Source organism: Pinus tabuliformis, chromosome 1_1 (assembly GCF_031772625.1).
Source record: "Pinus tabuliformis cultivar Carrire ecotype Pingquan chromosome 1_1, CPIR1, whole genome shotgun sequence".
NCBI classification, from domain to species: Eukaryota; Viridiplantae; Streptophyta; class Pinopsida; order Pinales; family Pinaceae; genus Pinus; species Pinus tabuliformis.
This window is the reverse complement of record NC_142297.1, coordinates 703,214,931-703,227,161: the sequence shown is the minus strand read 5'-3', so window position 1 is coordinate 703,227,161 and position 12,231 is coordinate 703,214,931. Positions and strand designations below refer to the sequence as shown.

The 12,231-nt window shown below is 34.6% G+C and overlaps 1 protein-coding gene across 1 annotated transcript in view; it reads left to right on the top strand.

The window, feature by feature from the left end:
• Positions 1-1,173: 1,173 nt before the first annotated feature.
• Positions 1,174-12,231, top strand: part of LOC149215452 (pectin acetylesterase 8-like) — a 32,959-nt gene continuing 21,901 nt past the window's right edge. The window contains exons 1-5 of the mRNA XM_089389718.1: positions 1,174-1,296; positions 1,366-1,446; positions 1,769-1,898; positions 1,985-2,064; positions 2,158-2,248. Of these exons, the coding sequence (XP_089245844.1) occupies positions 1,174-1,296; positions 1,366-1,446; positions 1,769-1,898; positions 1,985-2,064; positions 2,158-2,248 (505 nt within the window). The remainder of the gene's footprint in view (positions 1,297-1,365; positions 1,447-1,768; positions 1,899-1,984; positions 2,065-2,157; positions 2,249-12,231) is intronic.

Here is a 12,231-nt window from a genome sequence, read left to right as displayed (position 1 = left end):
TTATAAATTAAATGTTACTGAATTGTCAACCCTATACACCAAAAAAAAATGTTAACTCAATTGACTTCTTCTCAAACATTATAAAAGCATGAAGAAGCCACAATATTATATATTTTAAAGAAGCCACAATATTATATATTTTAATTTAAATTGATTTTCTCTCACATTTAACACTTCTATTTATCCAACTAAATTTCCAAAACATAGATTTTGAACCAGTTTTAATTATTAGCTCTTTATGCTCCATTTTTGCTCATCAATCTAGATTTGTCAAACACTATTTTTACGCTATATTTAATTGGCTCCTTGTACTCTATTCTCACCATGGTTTACTAATGTTATTGCAGGATTTAAACTCAGACTTTTTCAAGATAAAAAAATTCATAGCAAATCCCCAAACAAAATAATATCTTTCACCCTTATCGCTGAATTTGAGATGTTGCCTGCAAGACAAAAATTGACCCTCATAATACGCTGATATTAAGCAAATAATTAATACAGACACTATTACAGTATTATTATCGGAGAAGAATAAGTGATATCAAACAAATAATTAATACAGAGACTATTACAATATTATTCTCGGAGAAGAATACGCTGATATCAAAAATATAAATAATACAGAGACTATTCCAATATTATTCTCGGCCAAGAATACTATGATGTTAAAAAAATAATAATACAGAGACTAAGTTAATAATACAGAGACTAAGTTAGGATGGGAACCAATAACATAATTTAATTTTTATGGGTATTTGGTGAGATTATTTGTAAATCAATTTTAAGTATCAAAATTTTAGAGGCTAAAGTTAGTGATGGCATTTATTTTTATATGGATTATATTTTCTTTCATTAGAGTGATGCCAAATTTAAACACAAATAAAATTACTTACAAATCAATTTCAAACATCAAAATTCCAAAAAGTCAAATTGGTGATAATACTCTCATTCTTAGTCACACTGCAAAACGAAAAAATATAATAATATTAATTTAAAAAAAATCTAAAATCATGTTGGTTTAAGCATTTAAGAAGCACTGACTGAACTTTCTCGCAGCGCTGTTTGATCATATTTGGTATGTTTAGGCATAATTCGCTATCCAATATGGTTAACTCGCGGGGATCTGTCAAATAATTTTCCCTTGTAGTATTTGTCATGACAATGGCACGAATAATGGATGCAGACATACTCCATAGTGCGGATTCTGTGATAACAAATGAGTTATCACTTGCTGATTCGTCCAACATCACTGTGTTGCAGGACGCTGTAGCCAAAGGAGCTGGTAAGTGTATTTGTGTGTCTCAAAATTTGAAGTTGATTTCTGAGCAGAACTAATAAGGCCATTGCTTATTGCAGTTTGTTTAGATGGAACTTGGAAGCCCACCAGCGTACCATTTAGACCGAGGATTTGGATCTGGAGCAAAAAACTGGCTTGTTTTCATGCAGGTGAGTAATTTGTCTGGTTATTTTTATATTTATTTATTTACCGGTTGTTTTTGTTAATTAAATATTGATATTTTGTTTATTGATATTTTGTTTTGTTATACTGATTTTTTTCTTACCGTAATTATTTTTATTTAAAAAAAAATATCTTTACAGATTCCAGATAATATCTAACATCTTTATATCCATTACAGATTCAAGATATTAAAAAATAATATGTTTATAACTTTTACAACCCATCTACCTCTATGGAATTGTTTATAACTTTTATAACCCATCTACCTTGATGGAATTGAAGTCTTATTTAGTGCAAATTATTATGCAGGGTGGAGGATGGTGTAACGACACAGCAACCTGCTTGAACCGCTCTCACTCTGCATTGGGTTCATCTCTGTACATGGGGGAATCAATAGCATTTACAGGAATTTTAACTGATGTTCAAACACAAAATCCAGGTATCTCAAGGCTATACTCTAAAGCAATGTGATGATAAATTGGCTTTTTAAAGGATTTATTGAAAGCAGAGAAAACTGTTGAACAGATTTTTATAGTTGGAACCGCGTTATGATTAGATACTGTGATGGGTCTTCATTCACGGGAGATGTCGAAATACTAGAGCCGGTATGTTAATTTCAATACATAGGTGAATAGGAATTTTAATTCTCATAATCCTATACCAATGGAAACTTTTGTATCTAATGAACAGTATTTCAGGGTATCGAACTTTATTCGAGAGGACAAAGGATAGGGGAAGCTGTAATGGAAGATCTTTTGGCTCAGGGAATGGATAAAGCAGAAGAGGTACGTTTTGAAAAGTCAATATTTCTTAAGTATATATTTAAATGCCCAGCCATTCTGAATATGATGGTTATAGAATATTTATTATTTTAAAAATATTATAAAGTATATATTTTAAATATTCTAAGGGTTATTTATTTATTTATTTAATAAATAAATAAATAAAGTTATATATTAATTAAAGTATTTCAATTTATTTAAATTAATTGAAATAGTTTTGATTTAATATTTGTTATTTTGTTAATTAAATTCATTAATTTTTACATGAGTATGAGAAAAGAAGAGAGAATATTTTGATTTGGGTGTTTATATATATATATATATATATATAGAGGTAGGTATATGTATATATTTTTATATTGTAATTTGCATTTTTATTGATATTAACAAGTAGAATTGTGCTCTATCTTTATCCTTTTCCAACTATTTATTCTAAAAATTGATTCAGTTCTCTATAAATAGTGAATAAGTTTATAATTAGATTACTTAATGTTAAATTAATATTTCAGCTCATGGGCATCTATCTTATGAATAAAATGCTTGAAACATGTCAAGTTCTAAGAACTAATATAATTGGGAAAAATAAATTGTTTCATTTGGTAATGATCATATATGGGGAGAGAGGGATTTAACCCTCAAAATCTATAAAGCCAATGACTTTTCCCACTAGTGAAATTTGCATTGTTGTTAACATTAACACGTAGAATCGTGCTCTATCTTTATCCACGCTCAACCATTTATTCCAAAAATTGATTGAATTCTCTATTTATAGTGAATACATTTATAATTGGATTACTTAATGTCAAATCAGTGTTTCAGCTCATTGGCATCTATCCTATGAATAAAATGCTTGGAACATTTCAAGTTTTAATTACCAGTTTTATGTAACGTTATATAAAATTCCAACTTTTGAGGTGTAAATAGAGTGTTCTATAAATATAGTATTGGACCAAATTAGATTCATTCCTTAGAATAGCTTCCATTGATTCTTTTCACATATCCCCTTTCTATCTTAGGAGAAGAAACATTGTCTCCATGAACCGTATTAGGCTTAGGAATAGCCATTGAAAATATCCGAAGGTTCCCTTGCTTGGTAAGATATCACTTGGTACATTTCCATCCCAAGGCTCAATTCGATCAACTTGTAGCATCTACCAATTCCACCATATACCATTCTCAAAGAATGAGACCATATCTTGATGTAATCCTACTATGTGATATCCATTAATGTTTTTCAATGGATATTTGTTCAATAGTGGTTTGGAGAAATATCCACCTTTACTTCCCTTCTCTCGTCATCATTACACCTATGCCAATTGAATATGATTAGGAATCATTATATTATTTCTCCATTTGAAATGAGATGTTATTATCCTCTCATAGTCGATTTGGAAGAGTGAGTAAAACAATCCATATCAATTGACCCTTACTTCCCTTTTCTTTCCCTCAAAGGAATCTACATGTAGGCAATGTTTTGTTGTAATTGTAAGCTAGATTATGTCATTAAATTTGATTCACACTATAATAGTTAGGATTCCAAAAGAACCTATGGATCTCATACTAATGAAATGGGGAGTTATATTCCATTGAGCCTAATTACCTTAGAGGTTAGGGCATCACACTTGTAATGTGATGGTTATCGATTTTATCTCGATAGCTTGCTCTTTTTCGTTCCTCTCATTCCCATAATCCATAGGATGAAGATGGAATGGAGAATAATCTTACAATAATTTGTTGGTTGTGTCATGCCATGATCACTTACTCCCAACTAGGAATTGAAGGAATGAAATGATTGGAGCTATTAGGATCTATAACAAATTGAAGAAAGATCTTTGTTTTCCATATAAAAGAATTCCAATATTACTCATATGGGTTATACTATTTTTGTTTGTTTGTTAAGCTTGGTAGATATTTCTTTTTCATTATAAGATAAGCAAGTTATAACCACATATAGCGATGTTAGGTGGTCTCAACTTTCCCTTCAGTAAACCAAGTCTGTTGACCACCTAACCGCATGATAAGCCATCCAATAACAAAAAATACTAAGTCTATCTATCCAAGCAAAATAAGTTTGATTTCCATGTCCACATCCATATTCTATTTGCCTATATATAAATATGACTGCAAACTGGAAATTAAAAGCTATCCGCGTGAAAAGTAGTCAAAAATAAATGAAAGCCAACATTCTATCCATCCTTCTCGGTGGAGGCCGAAGCGACTGGGGGCAGATCTTTAGCACCAGAGTCTGTTAGCTCTGTCTGCGAAAACATGCAGGGGAAGTGTCTCTCCATGCGTTTAAGGCAAGCGTACTATTTTTGCAATTCAAATTACAACTTCTGAAACTCTTGTTTGTGATTTGGGAAATCCTGGATGGCGGACATCTATATTTGCTCCATGGCCTTACCAAGGAGGCCTTTCATTAGCCAATAAAGATGCAGGGTCTATTTAAATTTAGTCGCTTTTTCTCTAGTGTTGCCCAGGTCCAGAACCAAGAGCTTACAGTCCTCCAGATCAAGTTCATCCACACTCACTTGTCGGTTTATGTCTTCCTCCCATTCTGCTATCATCCACTTGATCTCCTCCTTAGTGCCTTCCTTGTATGTATTAGTCGCTTCACTTATCATGTTGGCCACTGGTTTTCTACCTCGATGTTTACCCAAAGTGCTTGGTTTAGCCTCGACCTCGATCTCTCGTGGCCTCTTTCCTTGGCCCTTAACTTTCCCCATTCTTCCCATTGTCGCCCTGTCACGGTATCTTCCATTCAAATCCTGAGGATGGCCTAAAACTAGCCTCTGTGCTCTTCGCATCCGATAATGATTATGGTTCGGTGGACCTGATATGGGAACAAGAAACCAAGATTGCTATAACATTATTTTTTTTATTTCCAACACTTGAAGGCTCCGCCTTTTCACAAAATCCACCACCCTTGGTTCATTTGTATAACCCCCGAAATGCAGGATCCCCCACCCAACATGACCATGAACTGCACCCTGGTAAATTTGCCCCAATAGACACCCCGAAATGCCCATTTCTTTGCAAATTCTTTGGCCTCGGACTTGGGAGTGAGCTGCCAACAACTGACCAACTATATATCATATGGAATGGTATCGAAGCCGATGGGTTTCAAGTCTCGCACCTCCCTTATCCACCATTGTATGAACATTCCCCCATCCCCCATGACTCATCACCGTTTTAGTCTTGCCTTGACCAACAATGTAGCGGAAAATCTAACCCCCGGCTCTAAGAGGTAGCTAACCCAAACTCTTCTTGCCTCTTGACTTCCCCTCAACCAGTCGAGGCCGACACGGCCAATGCTCAATTCATGCCAATTACTCTCAACACCCATGGAGAAAACCAAGAAACAAACTTTCATCAAAACATAGACATTGATAGAATCCCAGCTCCCGACCCCCAGGATTGCAAGCAGGCAAGACAAAGGTATTCTCTCGGACTACCACCCTGCCCACCAAGCCCACTAAGCTCTATGTGAGAAAGGTAAATCCCACAATAGATTGACACCAGGGAGGAACCCATGGAGCTAGGATTATTCGAGAAAATGCTCGACATCATGCATATCTCCCAGCTAGAATTACTTTCACCCACAAACCCAGTGCCCCCATACAGACCCCAATTATCAAACCAGACATAGGGAATCATTGTGTAGTGGAGGAAAAGCCAATTTACATACCCAGTAGCCAATGTTTGGAGCTGATGGAGTCCCCATCCCTTCCAAAGCCTCTACTCCACTCTTGCCTTTGGTACCTCTGTGCTTTCAAACCCCGACCTTCTATCCTTCACTGCAGTCGGTAAACTTGCCCAAATATGTTTGCCACCTTCCAGCATTCCTGATGTCTTAAGCGTGCTGAAGGCCACCGCACCCTTTTCTTCAAGTGTGTGGGGCGTGGTGGAAACATTTCCTTGTGTCCTTATCATAATCATTGCCTTAATGGGTCTGTCTGACAGCTCACACCCCGATTGGGGGCGTATGGGTTACACTATTATTTCTTCTTTTTGGCACTACTTTTTAATTAAATAAGTAGTTCCTATGTCCAATTATTGGGGATCTCATTTAAAAATAATATGTCATCTAAAAATATTAACAAACCTCAATAGTAAAATGTCATGCTAGGAGTAACTCCATGAATTTGAATTTATTTGCATTAAGGTAGAATATGAATATATACAAGGAGAGGAAGACTATTCGGTTTCATCTCCCAATGTTTCTTTGTCTTCCAACTTCATTTTATTTTTACTATTTACAACATTTACATCAATTTACCTAATCCCAAAGATTAGGTGTCAAGATTCCCCCCCTAATCTGAAGGGACGTTGGTGAGTCCAAACATCATTTTGAATCTTTCAAACTTTTCCGTTCCAAGCACTTTGGTGAAGATGTCTATAATCTACTCATTTGTGGAACAATGTTGTAGGTGGATTGTTTTGGCCTTAACATGATGTCAAATCAGATGGTATTTTTTATTGATGTGCTTCGTTCGATCATGGAAATTTGGGTTCTTGGCCAACTTTATTGCAGAAGTGTTATCAATGAAAAGAGTTGAGTGCATTTGTTTCTCCTACAAATCTTCCAAAATTTTCTTGAGCCACACAATTTCCTCATTGCTTCAACTGCTGCCACATATTTTGCTACAATTATGGAATCTGCTAGAGCTGATTATTTGCACGACCTCAAGAAGCCAACTCCTGATCCAAGACTCATAACATAACATGAATTAGATACTCCAGTTTCTTTATCTCCATCAAAATCTAAATCATAATATCCAATCAAGCTGAAGTCATCCACCTGAGTATTCTTGAGTCCAAAGTCTTGAGTTCCCTTCAAGTACTTTATAACTATTTTTGCGGCAGACTAGTGATCCTCATAATGATTTTGCATAAATCTGGAGAGGATTCCAACATCAAATGAAATGTATGGTTTGGTAGTATTCAGGTAGTTGAGAATTCCTACGAATTGTATATACTTTGTTGCATCCTCAAATTATTTTCCTTCATTGGATGTGAGCTTTATGTTTTTCTCCATTGGAGTAATAAAAGGTTTACACTCAGCCATGCCAAACATGTTAAACATATCTCCAATGTACTTCTTTTGAGAGAGGAATATAAACTTTGGATGTTGAGTTACTTCAATACCAAGATAGTAGTGAACATAGCCCAAATTTGTCATTTCAAAACATTTCCTTGGTTCTTTATTTATGGATGCAATGTAGCTCTTTTTTTACCCTGTGATCAGAAGATCATCTACATAAAGAAAAATATATACAATTGTTTTTCCAACTTTCTTGACAAAAAAAGAGGCATCATCAAGATCATAATGTTTGAAATTGAGTTTGAAAATATGCTCAGTTAACTTCTCGTACCAGGATAGCGGTGCTTGGGCCATACAAGGATTTTACAAGATTGCATACTTTGTGTTCATGGCCCTTCACAACAAATCCTTCTATTTGGGACATTAAAAAATTCTCTTTTAGATCTCCATTCAGGAAAGCATTTTTTACATCCATTTGATGGAATTTCCAACCGTTCTGACCTACCAAGGAAAAGAGTGTCTAGATAGTAGCTTGTTTTTTTGTGGGGAAAAAATTATCCTCATAGTAAACACCTTCCCTTTGTGCAAAAACTTTTTCCATAAGCTTAGATTTATGCGTGTCGAGTGAGCCATTTGCTTTATACTTGTTCTTGAAGACCCACTTTTAGCCAATTGGTCTAGTTCCAAATGGAGGATTAACCAACTTCCAGACACCAATCTTGATCAACCCATCATATTCTTCATGCATCACTTCTTTCCATTCATAATGAGAAGTGACTTCTTTGAAGGAAGTTGGTTCAAAATATGTAGACAAATTTAGTTCAAAATCAAAGAAACATCCATATCAATAGGTGAATGAAGACCGTCTACATCACCTCCATTTTTTTTAACAAAGTTTCGTGTTCCTGTTTGTCCAACCTCATCAAGATGAATAGTTTCAAGTGTCTTTGTAAACCATTTTGGAGGATCTTTCTGAGATGGCCCAAGTTGCTTAATTAGTTGACTGAGATTGGGTTGAATCAAGATTTAGTCTCCTAATTTTATCAATCACATCACTCAAAGTTTCATTAGTGGATGGATCCCCCCTTCAAGATGTAGAATCTCATTATCAAACTCTCGAAAAGACTTTGCATGTCTGAATATATCCAAGCGATCAAGCTGCTGTTCAAAAAAATTATCAGTCTTGGAAGATTCAAGAAAGATCACATCTCTAGATATTATAAACTTCTTATTCACTTCATAATAGAGATGGTATGCCTTAGAGGTTGTTGAGTACCCTAAGAAGATACATTTTTGATGCCTTGCACCGAGTTTGTTTCTTTGTTGCTTAAGTATCAAGGCATAATAGGCGGAACAAAAAACCTTGAGATGCCTCATCGAAGGAATATGGCCATACCACATTTCATAGGGAGTATTATTTTTTATAGCATGAGATGGACACATATTCTTTATATAAACAACACATAGATTTGCATAAGCCCAAAACACCAACTTAACATTCTTGAAAAACATCATCGAACGTACCATATTTAATATTGTACTCTTCATTCTTTCAGCTACTATGTTCTGTTGGGGGGTATAAGTCATGGTTGTTTGATGTTTGATCCCATGCTGGTGAAGATAGTTTACAAATTCATTTGAAGTGCATTGTTTTCCATTATCAGTACGAATAGAGCCAATATGAGCTTGTGCATCATTTTCAATCCATGCATGACAGTTCTTGAATGTTTTGAATGTTTCAGATTTGTTCTTCAATAAATAAACCCAACACATTATGTTGTATTCATCAATAAATGCCATATTATATTTATTACCATTTTCAGAAGGAATAGGAATTGAGCCACATAAATTAGAATGAATGAGTTCAAGTTTTCTATGTTCTCTAGAATGAGAATCATGAAAAGGCTATTTGTTGTGATTTCCTAAGATACAAGCATCACATTTCTTAAGTTTCCTAGGAATTTTAGGTAAACTAGTAACACCATTTTTATTCAATAAACGAAGGTTGTCATAGTTCAAGTGTCCAAATCTAGCATGACATAAAAGAATTGATGTAAATGTACCTTCATCATAGTGAGAAATGTATGAAAATTTATTTGCATGAGTAGAGGTTCCTTGCAGCGTCAGAAGTCTTTCTTCCTCTATCCAAGTCATGACAAGTGATTGATTTAATGCTTTCTTGACCTCGAATTTTCCATGAAATATCTGAATGGATTGTCCTTGCTGGCAGATGTGGACCAAAGACAACAAGTTTCTCCTCAAATATGGGAGGTATAGAACATCATGTAGAAGAAAATCTGGAAGTCCAAGCATTTTGAGCTTGATGTTGCCAAGCCCTGATGGCTTGATATTTGTCTTGTCTGCAAAGTATACTACTCCATCAACATTGTCAGTGAATTTTTCAAAAATATCTCTTTTGAAAGTCATGTGGCAAGTTGCTCCTGAATAAAGAAATCAAGCATCTTTCCATGAAGCAAGTGAAGCATCGAAGAAGTCTTGAGTTACTACAATATTGCAATGTACCACAACATCTTAAGAGGACTCGGGTGCTTTTCCTTTCCCTTTACCTAGTGTTTTACCCTTTTCTTCATTTATTTCCTACTTGATTATGTCCAAATGAAACTTACAGGTGGAAGCGTCATGTCCATCTCTATTGAATCGTATGAAATGAAGATCAAACCTTTCTCCTTGGAAATGTATTTCACCCCTACATCTAAACTTATTCCTTCCTCTTCCTCTTTGGCCACCTCTTCCTCTAGAAGAATCTTGTGCATGATTCTTATCTTTTTGTGCAACAACACAATTTCTTCAGAAGGCTAAGGAATTGTCTTATTCCCAAAATCCTTCTCTCTTTCAGAAAAATTCTTCTTAAGGGATTAAAAGGTAATATCCTTAAGTTTTCCACTTGCTTGCAAGGACTCAAGATAATGTGAATAGGTGGGATATGGTGCCTTGAAAAAATCTATGGGAGGAATATATATTTCAACACTAGCGGATTTTATGTCATGCATAAGAGATCTTACTTCTGATGCGAAGGCAAGAGGGTCATCATTTTTCAATTCAATATTGAACAACTTAATCATCAATTGAACAACTTCAATTTCAGAGTGCGAGTCACACAATTCCTTCAACTTCTTTAAGGCTTCAAAGTCATTTGAATATGCCGAAATATGTTTACTCAACTTTTCATTTATGGAGGCTGCAATCAAGGCATAGGCCTTGTTGTTCTTGTTTCCCCAAATGGTAAGATCCTTATCTGAAGTGGAGTTTTCAAGTGCGTTGTCTCTTTCTCCTTCACAAATCCCTTTCCACAACTCATTTAAAATAAGGGTGTGTTTTATCTTCCTGGACCACTCATGGTATTTCTCTTTGTCACAGAGAACCACTCCAACTATAGATATAAGTGAATGCATCATATGATCTGATATGTGCCCAAAATAATTACAATGGTTGCAACAAAAGCTTGATGTATTGTCAATAGAACTCACTGGATATGTCTTTAAAAAAACAATTAAAAATGTAGTCTCTCAAATATACCTTCATACAATTTCATTACCATATAAAATGGAGTGAATTGTACATCCCATACTACAAGAACTTTGTAAACATTATTATTCCAATATTTGAATTATTAACTCAACATACTCACTTCATATTACACCATACACACTTCACAAATTAATATACCTTATGCACTTCATATTATACCATACGCACTTCATACCATATCACTTTATATGACCCAATGATATAAAAAATTCAACGAAGGTACTCAATAGGTATTCAACGAATACCATATTCACTTCAGCAAACAATTCGATGACCCAAGCTCGCACATCAAATTACATGATGTTCAAAAAATTAGAGTAATTAATCATATCCATTGCAATGTAAAAGGCGAATGCACATGTATATACTTCATCTAGGTTAGAAGTTTATTGCAACATAGGATTTAACTTAGTCATGACAGAGCCACCACACATGGAATTCAATGCACCATTTGACTAGCTTTTGTCCAACGCCCAAAGTAAACATTCATGCACAACATTCAATCAATCCAGCAGTGCATACATACATGTTTAATGATTCAATCATAGTGTATATAATGCAAACTGTTCCACGCTCACTGCACCATATGTATCACAACACTAATCACGACCTTTGAGACTTTATGCACCATTATTCAACCAATTTAAGCTTTTCAACACAATAGGTTGCAATGAAATGCCTCAATGCAATAGAAATACAACCCCTTCAACACATAAAAACACAAATTGCTCCAGAACTCAAAGCTAGCTTTCACAACACAATTTTTTGGTATCCAATACAACTCACTATAAAATTTAACTGCGCAATAGAGTTATGTGTCTACTCAAGTCATGCAAAAACTCTCTCCTACAAATGAAACCCACAACTTCCACATACAATGCATCAGAGTCTTCAATGCACCAAACACACAGCGATAGAGAGTAATGGAATATGGCCGAGAATGTAGGATTTATTCGGCAAAAAAATGTTAATAATGGGGCATTTCTTTGATACCATGACAAGCTAGGAGTAACTCCAAGAATTTGAATTTATTTTCATTAAGGGAGAATATGAATATATACAAGGAGAGGGAGACTATTGGGTTTCATCTCCCAATGCCTCTTCATCTTCAAATTTCCTTTTATTTTTACTATTTATAGTATTTACATCAGTTTACCTAATCCCAAAGATTAGGTGTCAACATAAAATATCCAAAAACCAAAAGGATTCTATTAATTGATATTCTTTGAGGAAAATCTCTCAATATTGTATCCAGCTTGAATAAAAGTAGAAATCATTTTTTCATTACGGACTAACGGTGTGACAATTTCTTAAATATGTTCATATTTCTAGAAGAGATAAAGGATCAAAGGGTCATTTCCTATTCCAATTACTTGAAATGAATTTGAATAATATTA